A 25,137-nucleotide genomic window follows, 5' to 3' on the forward strand; every position below is an offset into this window, starting at 1 on the left:
GCATATGTGCACCTGGGCACACTCGTTCAAGCATGCATGCAAGTGGGTGAGGGGCAGAGGGAGAAAATCTCAAGCAGACCTCTTGCTGAGCGCAGAGCCCAATGAGGGGACTCAGGGGCTCAATTCCACAAGCCTGAGATCATGACTTGAGCCAAGATCAAGAGTTGGATGTCCAACAGACTGAGCCACCCAGAATGTATTCTTAAAACTGACACAGATGCTTTTGGAATTATTGAAAGCATTCCTGTTCTTTAGTAGCACCAGGACAAAGGGCAAACTATCAGTTCACTGTGATCCCTTGGTGATTTTCCCTAGCCTGGCCCCAGCCTCAGGAGAATCAATGAACAGAACTAGAAGAAAAGCACTAACAGGGCTAGGCCATGAGGAGAGTGAGGGGGCTAGGTTGCTAGGTTACTACTTGAGCCAATCTAAGCAGTCCCAGAGTACCAAACACAGGACAGGTCCCTCTCCCTGTCCCACTCAGCTGAGGGCTTTCTCAAAGGAAGGGAGTCAAAAGGTGGGGGAAGGGCTGGTTACTCACACTAGGCACAAGTAAAGAAATAAGGCAGAAGCACAAAAAAACAGACATCCCTGTATTTCTAAAACCATTCAAGTCTCCTTCATTAATTGGCTTCACCCCAAAAAGAAAAATTTCTTTATTAAGAAATACCAAAGAGTGAAAAACCTACCACACATACATATTTGTAGGCTCACACAAAAGTGCAGAGATTTACATATTAAATTGCATTTAAGTTAGAAAATAGATTTAAAAACAAAATACTTTTTTTCCCCCAACAAGGTAAAGAGATTTGGTCAGTAGGAAAAGGGGCCTTTAGGGGCAAAGGCAGGAAGGGCAGGGCATGAAGAATGGAATTTAGTTGCTATGAAATTAGAACCCATATCTGCCACTGGGAAAAAAAGCAAAGGGGGCGGATGATGCTCTCCACTAGAGCAAAGAGGGCCCCAGAGCCCAATAGACATGGAGAAGTGGTCCCAAAATAGCCAAACTCCACCATCCCTCAGCGGTTTTGGATCTGTGCCAGCCATCCTGGCCCAGGGAAGTGGGGTGCATAGGAAACTTAAGGGATGGAGAGGAAGGTGAGAGGTGGAAAGAATGTCAGCCATTGAAAAGAGTAAACAATTTAAGGCCTACTCCCCCTGGGGAAGGATCAATTCTGCAATCTCCTCTCTGACCCAAACTCAGACTAAGGATGGTCCCAGCTGGTGCATGGTATGAATGGGACAAATCTTCAGGCCAAGGTCTTAAATACAGAAGATTTATAAAGGAAAAGAAAGAGGGCAGGGAGTATGAAAAAGCAGAAACTTTTTAAAAACTCATTTCACACTAGAGATAAGGGATTTCCAGGTTTACCCTTCACCTCAGAAATCAGCAGAAGAGTGGTTGAGGTAAGGAGAGAAAGTGATTGAGCAAGGAGAGAAATCTGTCCTAACCCAAGGGAAGAGATGGGCTGAGACAGGGTAGGCTGAGAGTGGGCTAAAGGAGTTCATCTGAGTGTCAGGTTAACTGGAAAAATCTAGTAACTTCCAAATTCTTCAGGCTTGGCCTTATGTTGAACTAATGAAATCTAGCTACAAAGATAAAAGTGAGAGATCCAGAAAAAGAATGGAAAAATAGAGGCAGATAGGAGAGGAATCTGAGTCACTCAGAACCCATCTCTCTGCTTCTCCTGATTGCTACACTCAAACTCTAATACGAAGAAAATAAGAAGACATACAGAAAAATCTGGAAGCAGCCAAATTTCATGAATTTTGATTAACTGGGAAGGGTGAGATAGGCATTGGTAAGGAGTCTTGATTTTAGACCATTTAAAAAAGAAATATATGCCATTGCTTGTAAAAGATCACTAACAAAATATTTCCAAGAGGAGGCTCCAAGGAGCCTGCTTTAATAATCAAGACTCATTTGCAATTAACAGCATCCCTCTGCATAAAAACAATATCCTAATAAAGAACATGTTCTCTTAAGTAAATATACCCCCTCCAACCCTCCCAATCGTGCTAAACTGTATATTGCTTTGAAAGCCCTTTACTTCATAGTCCAGAATAAGGTAAACTTTAGCTCAAAATGTGGTCTAGATCAGTGGAGAGTTTGGGAGCTATTTCTCCAACTCAAGGGTCCCCTAGAAAATGGAAGTATGTAATAACAAGCAACCCCTTCAACCCCCACCCCTACCCCCCACACAAAGACATTCACAACCTCATGGTGGTTTTTGAAATGGAAGGGGGGAAGGAGGAGGCAGGCAGTTTGCATTAGACACAGTTTAATCACCTTCAAATAGATTAAAAGTTCTGGTTTACACTCCCCCCCCTCCCCGTAAGTCATCCAGACAGGACCCTGGCTTAGAAAGAGAAAAACACAGGTGCTTTAGGAAATATAGCCACATATAATACATAAATCTTCTTCCCTGAAATAGAGCAGGTCCTGAGCAGAGCTGACTGGGGGTCAAAGCACACCCCCAGGGTGAAGCAGCTCTGGGACTCTGCCGGTGGAAGTGCTGGAAGAGTGGGGCTTGGAGGAAGCCCCCGTGTGGTTACCAAGCCCGAGGTGGGCCAAGGCCTTGGAGTGGGTTTACCCGGGAGGGCAGCAGTGCTGGGCTTTCCCTCCTCACTCAGCCGAGGCCTAATGGAAGTACTGGTTATTCTTTTTTTTCTTTTTTTTTCTTTTTTGAGGGGACATAGGGGGAGAGGAGAGGAGAGGAGAGCCTCTCTGTGCCTTGGTTTCCCCATTTGTGCATTCAGGGCCTCTACAGGCCTCACACAGGGAGTCTGAGGGGGTAGTGTTTAAGTGAGCACTCAGGCTTCCTCTGAGGAAAAGGAATCACCAAAGTGCAGACTTTTATTACTGCTGTTCCTGCTCCTAGCAGGAGCAAGAGTCAAAAGGAAAACAAAAGGGGCTAACGAGAAAGGAGGAGAGATGAGACAAAGAGTGCAAGGGGCCATGTCATTGGCATCTCATAAATTCTTACTAAGAATGGCACAGGTATTAAAAAGTTTCCAGGTAGTCTACAAGAAATGTGGTTGTTTTCTCTACAGTAACTACTTACATATTTCTAGTTGAAAAAGAGTGGGGCTTGGGTGTTAGAGAGTGGGCAGGGGACAGAGGAGAAGCTACATGAATAAATACAAGTGGAAGTTATCTGCCCCATTCCTGAAAGGATTTGCCGGCAATGTTGGCACTTTGTAGCCAGGAGAATCCTCCAAGCCCACTCTTCACCCTCTTCAGTTCTGAAGGCCCTGGGAATCCAGTTAGGATTCCCTGGCCAGAGTTTTCTGTGACGGCCTCTGGACTCATGACATGCAGCAGCTTGGGAGGATTTGAGCCAGTCTCAAGAAACTTTAACCCCAGAATTGGGTCAATGACCCCAAGCAGGAGAGCTGGCATCTGGAGGAAAGAGAGGGGAGTCCAAGGAGACTCCATGGCTAAGGCCATTGAAAGCCAGTGTCGGGGCCCAAGGGACCCATTTGTCCAGTTACCAGAGGTGACTGACATCTTCCGTGACTGCCTCAAGTCCAGAAATTAAAAAAAGCTTGCAGCAAGAAAATGCCAGTGTGCAATTGGGTGAATAAGACCAAAGGAAAACAATAAAAGGGACAGCTCGGTTGCTCTCTGTCTCAGGTTTATCTTCTCCCCTTAAATCTCTCTCAGCCCTAATTAAACACGAACAAAAGTCTCTTCCATAGATAGGCTACTTCTCAGCTGCAGTCACCTCCTGTGGTGGCTCTGGGGGCTCTGGGGGTGGCATCTCTTCAGGAGTGCTGGTATCCTCCGGCATCTCACTTGGGCTCAGATGTTCTGTTGGGGCCTGAGAAGGAAAACGTATCAAATTCAATACAAAACTCTCCCTTAAGATCTAAATGGAGATAATACATAGACACCTAACTCTTCCTCTGAATCCATCAACCACACTGATGCTACAAATATACATCCACCAACACCAAACTCAGAACCAAGACCGAACTCTAGTCTTCTCAACAGAATGCGACTGAAGTTTGAATTCTATTCTTCACTGTTGTGGATAGATGTTTTCATCATTATTTGTGATATTAATAAAAGGGACCACAAATAATTACACAGACCCCTTCCCTTCACAACAGAATGCTATAACATACTTGTCTAAGAAGGCCTGAGTGGTTCTCAGTCTTTTTTATTCCCTAACACACAGCTCACCGGAACACTGATCCTAAATCAAATAGGGTAGGGTGGCAAAATCTTCAGATGGGATATGTGGTTTGAAAATGCCCCCTTAGTGATTCTAAAATACTATCCTTCCCTACCTTCAACTTAGCATCACTAACCTAGATTGTTATGATATAAGATCAGATTCATCAGGAAAATGAAATTCAAAATGATAATAATATATAAACCAGAGTTTGCTGTACTTCAAAAAAGAATTCAAAATTTAGGAAGGGTAGAGAACAATTATCTACTTTACAAAAATCATCCACTTAAAAGTAGGATTCTATTTGAAAAGAAAGCTCAAATCTACTAAAAATCTATTAGAATAAACTAGTCTAGCAAGGTTTCAAGATACAAGATCAATATAAAAAAATTAATTGAATTTCTATATACTTCCAATGTACAATCCAAAAATGTATTAGGAAAATTATTTCATTTTCAGTAACATCAAAAAGAATAAAATACTTATGAATAAATGTAACAAAAGAAGCATTAAACTTATACTCTGAGGGCACCTGGTTGGCTCAGCTGGAGAAGCATGTGACTCTTGATCTCAGGGTCATGAGTTTGAGCCCCACGATGAGGGTAGAGATTACTTAAATAAATAAAACTTTAAAAAACACCTTATACTAGCGGTACCTGGGTGGTTCAGTTGGTTAAGCGTCTGACTCTTGATTTCAGCTCAGGTCATGATCTCGGGGTCATGAGATTAAGCCCTGCATCTGGCTCTATGCTTAGCACAAAGTCGCTTGAGATTCTCTCTCCCTCTTCCTTTGCCCTTCCCCCCACTTGCATGTGTATGCTCTCTCTAAATAAATAAATAAAATTTTTAAAAAATGTACTCTGGAAAATACAAAATGTTGAAAGAAGAATTTTTTAAAGATTTTTGTTTATTTATTCATGAGAGACACAGAGAGAGACAGAGAGAGAGGCAGAGGGAGAAGCAGGCTCCATGTAAGGAGTCCAATGTGGGACTCGATCCTGGGACCCTGGGATCACGCACTGAGCCGAAGGTAGATGCTCAACCACTAAGCCACCCAGGCATCCCCAAAATGTTGAAAGAAATTAAAGAAGACCTAAACAAATGAAGACAGCCATGTTAATTATTCATAAGATTTAATCTTGTTAGGAAGATAATACTCCAAAAATTGATCTATAGCTTCAATGCAATCCTCATCAAAATTCCAGCTGGCTTCTTTGCAAATCCTAAGATGAATATGGAAATTCAAGGGACCCAGAACAGCCAAAATAATTGAATAAATAAAGAACAAATTTGTATGACTCACACTTCCTAATTTCAAAACTTACTACAATACCACAATAACCAAGATGGTGTGATACTGGCACAATAATAGATATACTGATCAATGAAATCGGACTGAGAATCCAGAAACAAACTCTTGCATTTACAGTCAATTGATTTTTGATGAGGGTGCCAAGACAATTCAATGGGTGAAAAATAGTCTTTTCAACAAAGGGTGCTGAGACAACTGTATATCCACATGCAAATCAAAGAACTTGAACTCCCTACATTGCACCATATATATACAAATTAACTCAAAATGGATCAAGGTTCTAAATATTAAGAGCTAAAACTATAAAACACTTAGAAAAACAGAGGAATAAGTCTTCATGACCTTGGATTAGACAATGGTTTCTTACATCTGACAGCAAAAGCCCAAGAAATAGAAGAAAAAAAATAGATAAATTGGACTACATCAAAATTTAAACTTTTGTGCTTTAAAGGACACCATTAAGAAAGTGAAAAGATAACCCACAGAATGGGAGAAAATATTTGCAAATCATATATCTGATAAGAGAACTCTTGGTACTCAACAATAAAAAACCAACTTGCCCAATTTAAAAATGGATAAAGGATCTAAATAGATGCTTCTCCAAAGAAGATATACAAATGGCCAATAAACTCATGGAAAGACGCCCAACATCATTAAGGAAATGCAAATCATAACCACAGTGAGATACCACTTCACACCCACTAGGATGGCTAGAACCAGAATGTCAAATAATAATGACAAGTATTGCCAAGAATGTGGAGAAACTGGCACCCTCATACACTACTGGTGGGGGATGTAAAAGGGTGCAGCCACTTAGGAAAACAGTTCACAAGGTACTCAAAAGGTGAAACATAGAGCTATTATATGACCCAGTGATTTCATTCCTGGTATATAGCCAAGATAAATGAATTCATACATGTCTATGAAAAAACTTGCACAGGAAAGTTCATCACTGCATTATTCATAATCAAAAGGTTGTTTGTTGCAAACAACCCAAATGGCTATCAATAGATGAATATATAAATAAGATGTGGCATTATCCATATAATGGAATATTATTCAGCTGTATAAAGGAATGAAGTACTGCTATATATGACAACATGGATGAACCTTGAAAATATTGTCAAATGAAAGAAGCCGGTCACAAGTGACCACACACTATATGATTCCATTTACATGGAATGTACAGAAGAGGAAAATCTATAGCAAAAGAAAGTAGATTAATAGCTGCTTAGGGATTGGGCTGGGGGAGCTAGGAGGAAAAAGAGTGACTGCTGCTGGGTACAGGCATTTGGTGAGAGATCATGAAAATATTTTAAAATTGATTGTTGTGACGATTGTACAACTCTGTGACTATACTACAAACCAGTGAGCTGTACATTTTAAATAGGGATTTTATAATGTGTGAATTATAGCTCAATAAGGCTATTATAAAAAATAAAATATCAAATAGTAACTTTTTAGGAACATACTTTATAAAGTATATCCTGAGCAAGACAGCTGGGAGATTTGTTACAACCACTGCATATTCCAGGGATGAAGCCCCCTTCTACCAAGGTAACCCCTTCATTAACTCTAACCCACTGCTGCCCTTACCCCTATCTTTGCTCTGATAGCATTTTATGCTTCCCTCCTCACGGCTCTTTTCACAACATTGAGCAATGGCCTATTTCCTTGTCTTTCAACCCTACTACACAATGAGTTCCTTGAGAGCAGTGAAATTGTTTGTCTTGTTAACTGGCATATCCCTAGCACCTAGCCCAGTGACTGGCACAGGATGTCAAAGAAATGACTAGCTCTTAACCTACCTCAAGAGCACAAAGATCTGAAGACAATGTCAGGACAGAAGCAGAAACAGAGAAGCTGGAGCAACTGGACATGAAATTGCCTAATTATATCTCATAGGTGTAAATTTAGCCTACACCTTCTATCACTGATTCAGCCATTATGTCAGGAATACTTACTGGGCTCTGTGGCAAAAGGCTGCTACTGGTCTCTTGAGTACTGGGAGGTCGACTTCCACTTTCCTCCAGTGGCAAAATACCCCTTCGGTCCAGCACACTGAAGGAGAGAGGACAATTAATAAAGCACTTTGTATTCATCCCTTCCCCCACCCACCCCACTGAACCTTGCTGCATGTACTAGAAAACATAAACCTACCCTTTAACAGACTAGTGTTATCCTAGCACATGCCTCCTGTCTTCCATTCATGGTTTTCTTCAACAAACCAAGGAAGAAACAAACAAATGAAATAAGAACGAAAGGTTATCCCTTCAAAACAACTAGCCTGTGGTCTGTGGTCCATGTAGTAAGGCACCAAGGGATAATCCTTGGGAAGACCTATTTGACACCAAAAAGGCCACATTCAGAAGGATACATCAGGAGCACCTGGGGGGCTCAGGCAGTTGAGTGTCTGACTCTTGTTTGGCTCAGGTCATGATCTCAAGGTCATGAGATCAAGCCCCATGTTGGGCTCTGCACTGGGCATGGAGCCTGCTTAAGATTCTCTCTCTTTCCTCTGTGCCTTTCCACCCTACTGTTGTGCTCGTGCTTGCTCGCTCTCTCTCTCTCTCTCTATCTCTCTCAAAAAAATGCATCAGACCAGGTAATAGGATTAGGTTAAATTGCTTGTCCCAAGAATCCCAGGATCTTCTAGTTCTCTGAATACCTGGGGGGCAAGGGGCCACATAGCACTTCACAGCAGTTCTTCACAATGTTGCCATGGCTATAGGGATTCTGGACACGATTCTTCCCTGTCCATGAGCCTTTGATCTGCAAGATAAAAGCCAAGACTTATAGTAAAAAATATGCTGCAGAAATATCTACAGCATGGAAAGATGAAAAGCTCTGGAGATGGATGGTAGTGATGGTAGCACAACATGAGAGTACTTCATGCCAGTGAGTTCTATATTTAAACATGGCTAAGATGGTACATTTTATATTATATATATTTTACCACAACAGGAAAAAATACCTGCATAGCCATGGAAAAATGTTCACAATAGAGTGAAAAATCAGAAGCTGAATAATATGTATTATTTTCAACTAAAAAAACAAAATATATATTCATCTAAAACACGGACACAAGTCTGGAAGACTACAAATCATACCATTAACAATGGTGAATTTAGATAAAAACTTAAAAAAAAAACACAGCCCCAAACAAAGCAGTGTGCTTTCTCTTCCACATTTTGGATTTAACAATCTCCCTAGGGTTCTGTCTGCATCGACCTTCCAAACCCTGGAGACTCAGTTCTCCAGCAGGAAATGAGAGAATAGGCTCTGGATAGAGGAAGAATATGTGATGAGGAAAAGGGAAAGTTGACTCACGTCTTCATTGGTTGTCTGGTTGAGAGCCACGAGGAAAGTATGAAACCCAGTCAGTCCCACGACGGACCAGAGTGTGAAGAAGCAAATGAGCACTTCTAGAACAGTGCGGTGATGTTAAGGAATGTTGAAGAAGCTACACCAGGGGGGTTCAATGCTTCAGCCCATACTCTCGGCACCAATCATACCATCCTTACCTCTCAGAACATATATCACAAATGGCCAAGTATCCGTATATAATAACAGGAATTCTAAACTTGCTGGATATATGAAAGGTAGAGGACTCCTGTTTAGTCATTACAAGTAGCTCTCTAACATTTCTGGTTCATTTAAATGCTTGTTTATTCATCATTAGCTCTTTGAAGAGAACATTTAGAAGAGAGCCAAAGCCATCACTGCCAATGGAAAATCCATTGAAAAATAAACTTTATAAATGAAAAGTTGGTGGGAAAAACAGAACATGACTTATAGAATTCCCATCTGAGTCTCCTTTTCAGAAATACAACTGCTGTACAAAATAAGCCTTAGCTGTAACAGAAAGATAGGACTTTGGTCAAGTGACATGAGAGGTGTACTGACACTAGAGGAGGCAGGGCTGAGCCTGGGATCAGAAGGACTTCAGAGGGAGGCAGTGGAGAAAGTGGTGAGGGAAAGACCTCCCTTTAAGCCCTGGCCATCTTCCATTCTGGTTGCTACCATTAAGACTACACTTTTTTTGTTTTTTTAACTTTAGACTTTGGCACTCTCTGACATCTGAAAAACGAGATGGTGGGAGAACTGCAGAGAGAAAGCCTACTCGAAACTAGTTTAAGAGGGCGTCACAGGAACATACTGCCAGGGGAGGATATGTTCCAGGAGTTTCTTTCAACGTCTCCAGGAAGCCAATTTTCAAGGATTCTGTTAAATTGGGAGGACAAGTAGAAAGAAAAATCAATGACTTTAGTAAAAAATGCACTTATCCTAGTACCCACTCATTTCCTTTTCTCCCGATCCCTTGTTACAAATTGGCAAGAGATTAAGCCCTCACTCAGACAAGGGACTCTTACCTACAAGCAGGTAGTATCCTCACCAAAGAGTTTACACTTTCAATGTGGGACCTGGCACTGGACTACAGAGTCTGACAGAAGCCATGCTTCCTGTTCCTCTCCCTCTTCCTTAGCCCCAAACTATGGACATGGATGGAGAACATGCATTCACAGCAAGAAATCAGAACTATCCAAGAAAAATTCTCTCTCCTCACCAATCCATGTCCCTCCCCTCCCTTGTTCAAAATCCAGCTGAGAACTCATCTCTTGATCAAGAAGCCTCCTTTAACTCCACATCTCATCTGCCTTTAGGGGGATTTGGGGTGTGTGTGTATGTGTGCACACATGTGAGTGTGTATTCTCTGTCTCCCAAAGTAGACCACAAGCTACTGAAAGTCATTTCTCTAGTATAACCCTTTCTACTACCTGGCACAGAGCAGGTCTTACAAGGAAGAAGAAAAAAGGATGCAGAACCGAAATACATCCTCAATCTCTGGGATCACCTCAGAAATGCCCCCTACTCTGGGTACAGACCAGTAATCAGGGCCTCAGTCTTCAGCAGAGGACCAAATGAGAAGGTCAACACACTCAGTAATACTGATTGATGTGAGTTAAGTTTTGGAGCTCCAATTGAGAGCAAAAAGTAGTGTTCACTTCTAATTGGTCCTAGGGTGCCTTTGCAATGGTAAAGTCCCACCAGGAAACCCAACCACTCCCCTCAGATCTCCTTAAATCTTCTCCCACCCCTCACCAACAGACACTGCCCTGCATACTCACTGAGAGCCACATAGACGATGTTGAAGGCGAAGACATAGATCGTGAGGAGGGAGAGAGATAGGATAAAGAGGTAGAAGTAGCGGTAGTTCCTCTTTCCAACACAATTCCCCACCCAGGGGCAATGATGGTCAAAGCGCTCTGTGGGAAAAAGGGAGAATCCAGTGCCAAAGCCTCCAAAATGAAGCACAACACACCATCCACATAGTACCTAATTTAGAGACCCCAATGACCACTGTCAATTTCAATTATAAAAAAACACTGGTTTCTTTTTTTCACTTTTTCACAATGTTTTCATAGTCATCTCATTTCATCCCCACAGTCACCCTGGAAGTCAAGCAAAAGAAGATATTCTTTTCCTTCCATTACAGTTGAAAAAGCTAAGGCACTGAGGGGTCAAGTGAGCTGCCTCACTGCTAGTTGACAACAGAGACTTGGCTTTTCCAAAGAAAAATGTTAGGTGGACTAAGTTCAGGAATAAGAAGTGGGTGAAAACAGCCAAGGAAATTTTAAAAAATGAGTAGTGTGGTTTTTCTTAACCTCTAGTTATTTTTTAAAATGATAAAACTACAGGGGCATCTGGGTGGCTCAGCCAGTTAAATGTCTAACTCTTGATTTCCACTCAGGTCAGGATCTCAGGATTGTGAGATCCAGTTACACATCAGGCTCCATGCTGGGCATGGAGTCTGCTTGAAATTCTCTCTCTCCCTCTCCCTCTGCCCCACCTCCTTCCTTCTCTCTAGTTCTCTAAAAAAATTTTTTAATGTAAAAATAAAATAAAACCATTAAATAACTATAAAGAATAGATGAGGGGTGCCTGGGTGGTGCAACCAGTTGAGTGGTCAACTCTTGGTTTTAGCTCAGGTCATGATCTCAGGGTCGTGAGTTCAAGCCTCAAGTCAGGTTCCACATTCAGCGCAGTCTGCTTGAGATTCTCTCTCCCTCTCCTTCTGCCCTTCCCACTCCTATTCTCTCTCTCTAAAATAAATAAGTAAATAAATCTTTTTAAAAAAAGAATAGATGAACATTTATCCCCTATGTAGAAAAATATTTTCTCAGTAAGCATAAAAGTAATGGAAGAAAACACAAATAGGGGTGGCCCAGGTAGCTCAGCGGTTTAGCACCACATTCAGTCCAGGGCGTGATTCTGGAGACCCAGGATCGAGTCCCACGTCGGGCTCCCTGCATGGAGCCTGCTTCTCCCTCTGCCTGTGCCTCTAGCTCTCTCTCTGTCTTTCATGAATAAATAAAAAATAAAAAAAAGAAAACACAGATAAAGAAAAATATATTTGACTCCATAAACCTTAAAAAACATTTTATACATATTAAAAATATCATAAAAGAATGTTAAAGAGAAAAAAACCAGTGTAAATATATGTAAATTCTGTACCTTAGTATATGAGAAGTCCTTACAAATCAATAGCAAAATACAAATACTCCTTCAAGAAAATAAGGGTGAAAACAGTTAACAAATACCACATATAGTTAAATGTTTTCAGATTCACTAATAATTCAGTGCAATACTAGTACAAAATAAGACAATTTTTGTCTATCAAAATAAGAATATAAAAAATAGTATCAAGTGCTGGTGAGAATAGCATAAAATGGATACCACTATACTCTTTGTGGGAGTATAAATTGAGATAACCTTTCAGAAAACCAATTTGGCAGTGTGTATCAACAGTCTTAATAAGGCTCATGCCCCTTTGGCAAAATAAACTCATTTTCAGTAATTTCTCATAAGGAAATAGAAATATGCACAGAAATTTAAGTTCAGTAATTTTTTTTTAAGTTCAGTAATTTTTTATTAGATTTTGTATTGTGGAAAAATATATAACATGCAATTTGCCAATTTATTCATTTTAAGTGTATAATTTAGTGGCATTTTTAAAATTCACAATGTTGTACAACCATCATCATTACCCATTTCCAAAATTTTTCACCACCCCCAAAGAGAAGCTCTGTACCCATTAAAGAATAACTCTCCACTTTCTCTTTCCCCCCAGCCCCAGTAACCTCTAATCTTTCTCTGTCTCTATTCCTAGTCTAGATATTTCATATAACTGGAATCATCTTGACCTTTTCTGTCTGGCCTCTGTCATTTAGCATGATGTTTTTAAGATTCATCCACAATGTAGCATATATCAGCACTTCATTCCTCTTCATGGCTGAATAATATTCCACTGTATGGATATAACACATTTTGTTTATCCATCCATTGGTTGATGAACACCTGGGTTGTTTCCACCTTTTGGCTACCGTGAACAATACTGCCATGCACACTAATGTACAAAAATGTTTATCTATTTTCAAATATTTTTGGTATTGTTATGGACAGAATTGTGTCCCTCTCAAAATTCATATGTTAAAGCCTTAACCCCTAATGTAACTGTATTTGGGGACAAGGCTTTTAAGGAGGTAAAAGTCTTAAGAGTAGGGCCCTAATCATGTCAGATTGGTATCATTATAGGAACAAGATGAGACATCAGGAGTGCATGAGCACAGAAAAGAGGCCATATGAACACAGCAAGAAGGTGGCGATCTGCAATCCAGAGACAAGAGACCTCACCAGAAATCAATCCTGCCAGTAACCTGATGTTGGACTTCTAACCTCCAGAACTGTTAAAAAATAAATTTCTGTTGTTTAAGCTACCCAGTGTATGATATTTTGTTATGGTATCCTGAGCAAGCTAATTTAGGTATACACACACACACACACACACACACACCCAGGAGTGAAATTGCTGGGTAAATGATAATTCCATGTTTAACTTTTTGAGGAATGGCCAAACTGTTTTCCACAGTGGCTATACCATTTTATATTCCCACCAGCAGTATATAAAGGTTCCAATTTCTCTACATCCTTAAATTTAATCATTTTTATTGCAGTGTAATGATAATGAATAAAATGGAATAGCAAATAATACGTAATTAAATAAACTAGAAAATAATACATTCAAAACATTTAAGATGTAGAAAAATGCTCAGGATATAATGTTAAGTGACAAAGGCAGGATTAAAAACTCTATCATGTGTGATCTAACTTCACAAACAAGTGACACTGGAAGGAGATACAGCAAAATGGAGAGGAAATTTGGGATCAAATTTTATTTATACTTTCTGTACCTCCCATATTTTCTACAATGAACATGTATTATTTTAATGAATAGAAAAAGCTACATACTAGTCAAAATTAATAAGACTGTAAGAATGGTACATCTCTTGGCTAAAGGACTACAATATATCTTTTCAGCAAAGGAAAAGAAGATGTAGGGAAAACCTGCTCAAGTGATTAAGGTAATATCTGGATCAAGAATTACAGATATGGCCTCACTTCAAGCAAATCTGCCATAGAAAAACACTGGAACCTATAGATTTATACAGATATATTTTTACCATTTTTATTTTATTAAGATTTTATTTATTTATTTGAGTGAGAGAGAAAGCATGAGTGGGAGGAGGGGCCGAGGGAGAGGGAGAGAGAGAATCACCAGTAGACTCGATGCTCCATCTCACGAGCCTGAGATCATGACCTGAGCCAAAATCAAGAGTCAGATAGATGCTCAACTGACTGAGCCACCCAGGTGCCCCTACTATATTTTAAATCATACTTTTTCTGATAATACAATTAATATATGCTCATCATAGAAAACTTGAAAAAAAAACAAAAGAACAAAACAAAAATGAAGGAAACAAAATCATTTGTAATTCTACAACCCATAGATAATAAGCTACTGGTATATTTTCTGGCATATTTTCCTGCATATATCTTTGCATATACTTATATTTTTTCAAATGTGTAACTGAGATCACACTATAAATGTAGACTAGCTCCTATTTTATTTCATTTAGCTTTCTAATATGAGCTTTTCCCATAAATCTATTGCATGAATGTCCCACAATTTATTTGACCACTTATCTATGGATGGACAATTAGGTTTATCCAATTTTTCCACATTATAACAATCCTGAAGTAAATATTTCCATACCTAAATCTTTTACAGGATCCCTGATTATTTTCTTAGCACAGATCCCTAGAAAGGGGATCACTTGCATCCAAGGGTATACATGTTTTAAAGCTTTTAAGAGGGGCTCCTGGGTGGCTCAGTGGTTGAGCATCTGCCTTTGGCTCAGGTCATGATCCCAGGATCCTGGGATCAAGTCCCGCATCAGGCTCCCCACAGGGAGCCTGCTTCTCCTCTGCCTATGTCTCTGCCTCTCTGTATCTCTCATGAATAAATAAATAAAAATCTTTTTTTTAAAAAAAATAAAGCTTTTATGAATCTACTAGGTTGTCTTCCAAAAAGTTTGTTCCAATTTACACTCCTGTCAGGGAGTGTAAGCATGATCAGGTTTTATTTGGTAATGTTCTGGATTTTAAAAGATCTTGTTTTAATTTTTATTTCTCTGATTTATAGTAAGGATGAACCTTTTTCATGTTAATTAGTTAATAACATATCCCATTTACGAACTGTCCATATTTCTCCTGGAATGTTAGTGTTTCTTTTTTTAGGATTTTATTTATTCATGACAGACAGAGAGAGAGAGGCACAGAGACACAGGCAGAGGGGGAAGCAGGCTCCACGCAGGGAGCCCGACGCAGGACTCGATTCCGGGTTCCCAGGATCACATCCTGGGCCGAAGGCAGTACCAAACCACTGAGCCACCTGGGCTGCCCGGTGTTTGTTTTTAAAAATCAATTTGAATGAGTTCTTTATATTTAAGAATATTAATAAGGAGAGGGAATTCTTTATGAAAAACTTCACATCAGACCTTTTTGAAATATCGAGTTTCCTAGCTAATTTAAAATGAGTTTTAATTTATAAAAATCCTATCTATACACAGATTTTTACCATATAAAGTAAGTTTTATCTTCCTGACCTTTGCCTAAAGAATTGGCTAATAAGAAGTAAGCAATGTTCTCAGTCAGGCATGTTCCATGGCATATACAAAGAGTGCTAAAAGTTTGCTCGGGGTGCCTGGGTCGCTCAGTCAGTTAAGTGTTTGACTCGGGGTCCTAGGATCGAGGCCCGCCTGAGGCTCCACGCTCAGTGCAGAGTCTGTTTGTCCCTCTCCTTCCCCCTCTTTCCTCCTCTCCCCGGCCCCCGGCACCCATGTGTGCTCATGCTCTCTCTCTCTCTTTCAAATAAAAAGATAAAATCCTTTTTAAAAAGAAGTATGTTTACTGGTAATGTAAGGAGTTGCACATATATGCCTATCCATAGACATATTTCCTGCCTATTTCTGATCTTTCTCAGGGCTCAGCACACACTAGGCAGTGATTACAACCAAGCCACATATATGGAGATAGAACCACAGGCCCATGTATTATGCACACCAGCCACCCTTGCAGCCTCAGCAGAGAAAGATGAAAGGACAGTGTTGGAACCAGACCTGCTCTAGTTTCATCTCATATTAATTACATGAACCTGCACAAAGGTTCTTCACTTATTTCCTCACCTGTAAAAAGAGGATAATACCTACCTCATGGGGTTCTTATGAGTCTTAAATGAGAGAAAGGGAAAGCACTTAGCACAGTGCCTGGTATATAGCAGGAACTCAGTAAATGCTAGCAACTTTCTTCTTGGAAACACTACTTCTTACATATCCCTTCCTTCCCCGCTGCTGCCCTCCAGTGGACTAGGGTTCTCTTCCCCCTACCTAATAAGGTGGGCTCCACTTGAAACAAATCCAGATTTGAAAAACAGGTAAAGTCTACTCACCCATTTCCAAAAAGGTTTTTTAATATAAATTTTAGGCTAGAGGATATTTAAATTATGATTCGATCTCCAGAAGTACAGTTGATCTACAGTTGTTCAGAAGCATTTTTCCTATCTAAAGTTTCCTATCTAATTCTAGCTTATTTCCTATAAGTCTATCTTCCCACTCCTACTGATTTTTCCCTGGAATAATAACCCTAACCCTCTCCTCCTTCAACTCAGCCTTCCCCCCAGACAAAGCCACTTTGGCTTTACTCACCCACACAGTTGTCACAGATGCTGCAATGGGAGGCCCGGGGAGGCCGGAAGATCTTACATGTATAACAGTATTTCAGCTTCACAATCTGGTTGTTGATCTGGAAATTCTTGATACGAGGAGGTGGTCGCTGGCCCTGGGGCACTGCACCATTGGTAGCTTCTGTAGATCAGTAAAAACAGTTAATTTCACTGCTAGCCATTATTTGAGCCCTAAAGTCTTACCACTTCTCTAAAACTAGTGGGAGTAATCACCAGTTCCCTAGGCACACTGTCTTCTCCAGACTAACACTATCTGAGGACACTCTCAACATCAGAGAGTTGATACATCAGTAAAAAATGAAATTCCACTAAATGCTATACAATTCTTTTATGCACATGTGAAAGGGGTTTCTTCACGTTTTTTGGCAGATTACAAAGAAAAACATTCATAAGAAAAACTGAAATGGCTAAAAAATATATGAAATTAAAACCTTTTTTTTTGAAATGAAAACATTTAAATTCACTAACAATCAGGGGTACCTGAGTGGCTCAGTCAGTTAAGCATCTGCTTCCAGCTGGGGTCATGATTCTGGGGTCCTAGGATTGAGCCCTATGTTAGGTTCCCTGCTTAGTGGGGAGTCTGCAACTCCCTCTCTCTCTGCCCCCTACCCGGCTCCTGCTCACTCTCTCTCTCAAATAAATAAATAAATAAATAAATAAATAAATAAATAAAACCTTTATAAATAAATAAGTTAATAAATTCATTAACAATCAAAGACATAAAAATCAACACAAAGACACTGTTACCTCCTACTATATTAACAAATATTAAAAAGAGTAAAAATGCCCAGTGTTGGCAAGGATGGGGAGAAGGTATTTTTATACACTATCAGTAAGCAATAAAAGCAGTGGCTTCCAAAAGTTTAAAGGCATATATTTTTTAACCCAGCAATTCTATTTCTAAGAATTTAATAAAATTACAATGAGATATACAAAAGATGTTGATGCAAGGCCATTTGCCACAGAGTCTCTTTTAATAGTGAAAACTTGAGGGATCCCTGGGTGGCGCAGCGGTTTGGCGCCTGCCTTTGGCCCAGGGCGTGATCCTGGAGACCCCGGATCGAATCCCACATCGGGCTCCCGGTGCATGGAGCCTGCTTCTCCCTCTGCCTGTGTCTCTGCCTCTCTCCCTCTGTGTGTCTACCATAAATGAATAAATAAAATCTTTAAAAAAATAAAAAAAAATAGTGAAAACTTGAAAATAACCTCAGTGTCACAATAGGAGGTTGGTTAAATAAATTATGATACTTGCATAGGATGGAATATTATGCAACCATTTAAAATGATATATATAGAAAAAAAATAAAATGATATAGACAAGTCAATGAAGATACAGGACAATATTCACAATACGTTGCAAAATGAAAATATGCATTAGAAAGCAACATGCATAAAAGGATATTATCTTGCAAAAATAAAAAATATGCATGAAAAAAAACTGATAATACTTAGAATCAGAAAAACAATTATTTATAAATAAGATTAATGCATGCTTATTGTAACAAGCTTGGAAAAAATAGAAAATACATATGAGAAAAAATAAAAATCATTGACAGTCTCTCAATTCAGGGATATCCATGCATTTTGGTGTATTTCCTTAACAGATAAATAAACATTCACAACTTTTAAAAATTAGAGATCACATTCTAAGTATAATTTTGTATTCTGTATCTTTCACTTAACATTATATGGTGAACTTTTCCAGGTTTGTTAATTTCTCTTCTAAAAACATTAATATCAGCAATATAATATTCTATCATATGCATATACTGTAATTTATTTAACCATTCTATATTGTAGGACATTTAAGTGGCCTCTGGGTTTTTACATTTAAATGATGTTGCATGAAAAAACTTAAAATATTTCAGGTAAAGTTTAAATCCCCTTTGATCACCACTCCAATCACAATTCCCACCTCCCCTCCTCAAGAATGTATACGTATTGGGGCACCTGGGTGGCTCAGTCAGTTGAGCAACTAACTCTTGGTCTCAGCCCAGGTAGTGATCTCAGGGTGGTGAGATTGAGACCTGCCTGAGTCCAGCTATGGACTCACCGCAGAGTCTGCTTGAAATTCTCTCCCTCTCCCTCGGCCCCTCCCCACACTCACTCACTCTCTCTAATAAGTAAAATCTTAAAAAAGAATATATACATGCTTTAAAGTTAATTTCTAAAACATAAAGGAAAAAAAGGAAAGCATGTTGAAGTCTGAGCAGTAATAGATGAAGTTGCCAGCATTAAAATAGCCAGGCCCATATTAAAAAAGAAAAAAATGATGTACTGAAAATCCTTCTACAGTAATTTGTATAACTGATTATTTCCCTTAAATAAACTCTAAGTAGAGTGGAATTACTGGGTCAAAGGGTATGAATCCTTAAAGCCCATATTGCTTATTGCCAAAATGCTTTCCAGACAGTATCAATTTGCACGCCCATCCATCTGCAGCATATGAGAATGCCTGTCTCGTTGCATCCTAGATATGCAGGATAATTCTAAAAACAGAATAATTTTTCAATTCACTTTGATTTTAAAAATATCTGCCATATGGGACTTTTTTCCTTTTTTTGCAGAGTGGGGTGGATGCTGTGAAATCAAACAATAACAGTGCATCACAAGTTTTAAAAGAATGGGGATAGCTATTCATTAGAGAATGATATAAGTACCATCATGCCACCTTAATATTCCTTTGCATGTGCTTTACATGAAGACACCTGTGAGACAGGGTTCATGGTTCATCTTCCCCATGAGGCGCTATGATTCAAGGGAATCACAATGTCATCTTCTGCCCCTCAGCCCCCAGGCACAGAGCATACCCAGAACTGGGATGAACGTAAGTTGACAAAAACTCACTAACATAAACATACGAATGAATGCAAAAAATGCATTCGTCTATGGAGAGAAACATACTAAAAGGAGAAGTCACAACAATGTGACAGCTCAAGCCTGGGCTCCAGGCCCAGTGATCCGGCAAAACAGAATTGACCTTGCTAACACCTGCTGTGAGATGCAAGAGACCAGTTTCTCTATATGTTAATGGAAAGAGGATGATAAAAGAATCATCCAGATGGAAAAAAGATGGCATATACAACTCTCCCTCCTATCTTGCTCCTAACTACTCCAGCTTTACCAGGTCTCCCCTGAACTCCAGCTGCACCAAGACACCCAGCCTCTGCCTTCCCGCCACTGTTTCCACTTTCACCCCATCCCTAAGCTCAGATGTGCACAAACCTATGTCCGCTTAGCTCAACTAAAACAGTCTGGAATTCTTCAAAAAGAAATTCACTATGAAGCTAGAGGGAGGGACACCTGGGTGGCTCAAAGGTTGAGCATCTGCCTTTGGCTCAGGGCGTGATCCTAGAGTCCCGAGATCAAGTCCCACATCGGGCTTCCTGCATGGAGCCTGTTTCTTCCTCTGCCTGTGTCTCTGCCTCTCTCTCTCTCTCTCTCTCTCTCTCTCTGTCTCTCATGAATAAATAAATAAAATCTTTTAAAAAAAGAAGCTAGAGGGAAATGCAGCTAAAATAAACAAAAGAAATACAAAAGATTGGAAGCTTTCAAACCCTTCTAAAAGAGTACCAAATCAACACTGTAAACTTACACAACGTTGTGTCAATTACATCTTGATAAAACTGGAGGAAAAAACATCAAATGGAAATAGGAGAAAATATTTCATTGATGATAGCATGCATATAAACATTAGGAATAAACTCGGGGGCAGCCTGGGTAGCTCAGTGGTTTAGCACCACCTTCAGCCCAGGGCATGATCCTGGAGACCCAGGATTGAGTCCCATGTCAGGCTCCCTGCATGGAGGCTGTTTCTCCCTCTGTTTGTCTCTACCTCGCTGTCTCTCTGTTTCTCATGAATAAATAAATAATAATAAAATCTTAAAAAAAAAAAGGAATAAACTCGGGCAGCCTGGGTGGCTCAGGGGTTTAGCACTGTCTTTAGCCCAGGGCTGATCCTGGAGACCCGGGATCAAGTCCCACGTTGGGCTCCCTGCATTGAGCCTGCTTCTCCCTCTGCCTGTGCCTCTGCCTCTCTCTGTCTCTCTCATGAATAAATAATAAAATCTTTTTAAAAAAGGAATACACTCAATATGAGAAATACAGAAACTAGATTTTAAAACTATAAAAATGTTATTCGGGATCCCTGGGTGGTGCAGCGGTTTGGCGCCTGCCTTTGGCCCAGGGCGTGATCCTGGAGACCCGGGATCGAATCCCACATCAGGCTCCTGGTGCATGGAGCCTGCTTCTCCCTCGGCCTGTGTCTCTGCCTCTCTCTCTCTCTCTCTCTCTCTCTCTCTCTGTGACTATCATAAATAAATTAAAAAAATTAAAAAAAAAATAAAACTTGAGGAGCGATTTAAAGCATTAAAAAAAATGTTATTCAAGGGCATAAAATTTAATCTGAAAATAGAGACATAGTATTTTCTTAGGCAGATAATATTATACAAATGTAAATTCTCTCAAAAATATAAATGTAATGTAATATCTATTATAACTCTAATATGTTTGTGTGTTTCTAGTTAAATAAAATAATATTAAAATCAAAAATCAAACAAACACCCTAACAATCCAAAGGCTAACCATAGATTGGTGGTCCATGGGCATACCTTCTAGTCTTACAAGTTTTGGGTCCCGTTCTTCTACTTTATCTGGATTCAATGCTGATTCAAGCTACTTGGGTACTGGACTTGCAAACAATTTAGGCAGGCACTGCTGTTGGTCTGGGGAGCTTCTAGTTCCTCCTAGTACTAGTATCATGGCCTTTTTTTCCAGTGCGAGCTCCTAGGATATTCCCTCCTTTAGCCTCTAGCCCTTGGGATCTTCTGCTTCAATTTGTGGAGCCATCCTGGCTTCTGGCTAGTGTAGCACTTCATCTCTATCCCAAAGAGACCTACCCTGAGCTGAAAACTGCACTGTAATGAGCCTGTAACTACTTCCTTTACCTTCTTTTTTTTTTTTTTTTCCTTTACCTTCTTTTACCTTCCTAGAATTCTCAGTGGTTCCTGGCACCACGGCTGTCTCCTCTTACCTTGCGTATTGCCTTAAAGCAGGAATTCTTGGTGGGGCCTATGAATGTGCTTCAAAAGATCTATGAATCCCTGAAATCACCAAAACTATGTGTATATGCAAATATATAAGAATATTTTTATGAAAAGAAGGCTTAAAGCTTTCATTTAAAAAATCCAATGAGTTCATGACCCCCAAAAGTAAAAAAGCCTATCCTCTTGGGAACAGTGCAGCAGGACTTTGGTAACAAACCCCTCCTGAAACACAACCCAACACAAGGAAGAATGAAGCATATAGCTTTCAAGTCTTGCTAAATCTGCCTTACCAAAATCATAGGGTGGTCATGATCTCAGATTCAGGATCTTGCAGGAAAAAAACTAAAAATGACTCTTAATCTGCAATTACCATTATGATTCCATTCCCTTAGTGATTAAAGTCACTCACTGCACAGCATCTCACCAGCTGGTTAGAAAACTCACCTATCTCCATTTCTATGAAAGCCGCTTCATCTGGGAGGGCCCGAGGGATCACTCCTGGGTCACTGAAGCTGGTCCTCAACAGTGTAGCCATGGAGAAAAGGAAGAGCATGGCAGCAAACACAGGGATGGCAGGAGACAGCTGGACAGCCAGGTATCGACATCTGAAGAAAGCAGGCAATTGAACATTTAGCTATACCTACATTAGCTATACCTCAAACTGTTACCAGCGTGTCAATCTTGTCTTCACAACAAAATCAGCATGACCTTGAGGGAAGGGCCTATGTTTTTTTTCTTCTCTTGAATTACCCATAACTCCTAATATATGGCTCTGCACATAGTAGGAGATCAACACTTACTTGATCGATGCCACCTATAACCTAGAGAAGACAGTCTCAGGGGACTTCCCCTTATCAGCAAGTCTCAGCCTGCTGAGAACCACATTTCCTCTGTGCCTTGGGAAAGGCTCACACTAAGGTCAGGGAAGCAACTGGGCCTGGACTGGTAATTACCACAGGTTTCTCTCACTCTGAGAATGTCTAGAGCTTTTCATGACCTCTCATCAGGCATTAGCCCTGAGCTCAAGGAGGAGGAAGAAAAATGAGTACGATCCATGAAGCGGGGTCCCAGCATCAGGCAGAGGGTACATCTGGCATGCTTCAAGGCCAGTGAAAAGCTTCAGGGCTGCTGACTGTCTTTGCAACATCCATCTTCTTCTCTCCTCGATCAGCTCTGCTAGTAGGTGCTTAGTGACCTTAGGCAAGGGAATAAGAAAATTGTATCTCCTTGGCACCCCTTCCCAACATGTTTGCTCCCCCTCTTTCCTCATAATTCACCTGGAAGGCCACTCCCCTTCCTCTCTGGATATCCCAGTTCTACTCATCTTTCAGGTCCCAGAGACATCAACACCATCACTGTCAACATCACAACTTACTGAGCACTTGGCATATGCCAGGCACTGCACTAAGCCTTTTATATGCATTATCTCATTCAATTCTCACACTAACTCTATGAGGTAGTCTATTAGACCCATTTGATAAATGAAGAATCTGGGATTTAGAGAAATCTTGCCTCCTCTGATAGGCCTTTCCTAAGGTGCCCTAATCTCTCCCTTCTCTAGCGTCGTCCTCACTGTCAGAGCTTCACATTGTTTCCTAGCTGTTTTTCACTATGTTGACCTCATCTCCCCAGCTGGACTTCATGAGAGCAAGAACCTTGTCTTTTTGGAGTGGGGATGTTTGGGATTGAATTCTGGCTCCACCAGTTCCTAGTTGGGTGACTTAATTAACTTCAGTCTCCTTAGCTGTGAAATGAGGATAATAATAGTACTACATAGGGTCACTGTGTACATCAAATGCATGCATATAAATGAAATGCTTAGAACTGCACCTGAAACATAGTAAACGTTAAGTAAGTGTCAGCTATTAACATCACCATCATGGTTCTCTATCTCCCAGAGCTTAATACAAGTATGGGGACAAAGAAGCTATCAACAAATACTTGTTGCATTAAACTGAATTTCAAACCAAATAAATAGGAATATGTGATGAGAGTTATCACTGACCTATTTTTATTCTCTTCCTCCTGAGGCACATTTTTTCCTTCAATACAGAGATCTTCTCTTGGAGGCAGACTATAAGTGGATGAGCAAGGGCCAGAGGGAGAGCAGAGAAAGTAAGCTAAGGAAAAAACGCTTACCTCATCCACATGGGGATTAAGCAAGCTGCTGTCCACTCAGAGCAAACATTTAACCCCATGTTGTACATTCGCTGTAGTTTTGAAACAATACATATGAGATCTTCCCTCTGCCTCCCTGCCACACACATGACTGCAGGGGCCGGTGCGAACCAACTATTATATTAGGCTGAGCAGTTTGTCCTGAAGGTGAACATATGTAGTGAACCTGCAAAATGATTTTTGTGGCTTTTTGTTTGCTTGCCTGCTTGTTTGTTTTTAACAAAATCTTTGGTCATAGCCTGATTTTATATGATTTACTTCCTCCCCTAAAGGCTAAGGGTAGGGGGTAAATTTTGAAGAACTAAAGAATCTAAATATAGGGTAATTAAGGCCCTTGAATTTCACTAACTTGTGGAACCCCCTCTTTTCCACTGTTTCACCTTCAGTAGCACAGTTAATCAAGAAGTGAATTTGGAAACAAAAGTCACCTCTGCTATCAGGGACCCAAAGGACACAGGAGAAACACAAGACTGTTTTATGAACAAGCCAAGTAAAGTTACCACACTAACAGAAAAGAGCCATCTTTCTAGTCACTGCCCGTTTCTAAGATCACTCTTGAAAACAAGTAAGTAATTTCTCTAGGACTCACATTGCTCTGGGGGTACAGTCTCCAACAAATGAACTTAGAAAAATCAAAACTATCTGATTGGCCACCAAAGGGATTTTAAATTGTTTTATTACAAGAAAAAGATATAGAGAAAATAGAACTCTCTCTCTTTTTCTCTCTCTCTTTCTCTCGTACACACACACACACACACACACACACAGACATCAATGTTGCCCCCCATGCATGAAGGATCCGAGATTAACCAAGTCCCATTCCAACACCTGCTTGTTAACCAGACAAAGGACAACTTAGATTTGAATTACACTACACCATCAAGGATAAAGGTCTCTGTAATCTCCACACGGACTATCTTCTGCACCTGCTAAAACAATCCATTCTGTATGTCAACAAGTACACAATAGGCCCATTGTATTGTTCTCCAGAGATGAGGCTATTGGCAGCCAGTTGTCACTAGTGAGTGGGTGTGGCTGGGAAGGCAGATGTGGGACCAGCAGGCCTTTCCACTCCAAGTAAGAGGAAACTTAGAGAGCCAGTGGCTAAGACTGTTGTTAACTACAACCTATAGTGTCTGTCTTTAATAGTTATGGTCAAAAATACCCCCTTAGGTTAATCTGATAACTGCAGCAAGCTAGAGATGTCTCTGACAGGAATAGGGTACATGAAGATTTGGTGGCAATTCCCAATACCAACCTGAAAAGTCAGGAGTATCC

At 40.2% G+C, this 25,137-nt stretch overlaps 1 protein-coding gene across 4 annotated transcripts in view; it reads right to left on the minus strand.

Annotated features, from left to right (window-relative positions):
* Positions 1-641: 641 nt before the first annotated feature.
* ZDHHC9 (zinc finger DHHC-type palmitoyltransferase 9) overlaps positions 642-25,137 on the minus strand; it is an 85,542-nt gene continuing 61,046 nt past the window's right edge. For 3 of the 4 annotated variants that reach the window (XM_038588276.1, XM_038588275.1, XM_038588274.1), the window contains 8 exons: positions 22,126-22,286; positions 16,599-16,757; positions 10,623-10,760; positions 9,669-9,717; positions 8,824-8,926; positions 8,162-8,265; positions 7,458-7,554; positions 642-3,824 (listed from right to left, as the gene is read on the minus strand). In XM_038588276.1, the coding sequence (XP_038444204.1) occupies positions 3,708-3,824; positions 7,458-7,554; positions 8,162-8,265; positions 8,824-8,926; positions 9,669-9,717; positions 10,623-10,760; positions 16,599-16,757; positions 22,126-22,286 (928 nt within the window). In that variant the 3' untranslated portion in view covers positions 642-3,707. Of the gene's footprint in view, positions 3,825-7,457; positions 7,555-8,161; positions 8,266-8,823; positions 8,927-9,668; positions 9,718-10,622; positions 10,761-16,598; positions 16,758-22,125; positions 22,287-22,730; positions 22,877-25,137 lie in introns of all 4 variants that reach the window. The other variant, XM_038588273.1, reaches the window with a different exon arrangement.

This window comes from Canis lupus, chromosome X (assembly GCF_011100685.1).
Source record: "Canis lupus familiaris isolate Mischka breed German Shepherd chromosome X, alternate assembly UU_Cfam_GSD_1.0, whole genome shotgun sequence".
NCBI classification, from domain to species: domain Eukaryota; kingdom Metazoa; phylum Chordata; class Mammalia; order Carnivora; family Canidae; genus Canis; species Canis lupus.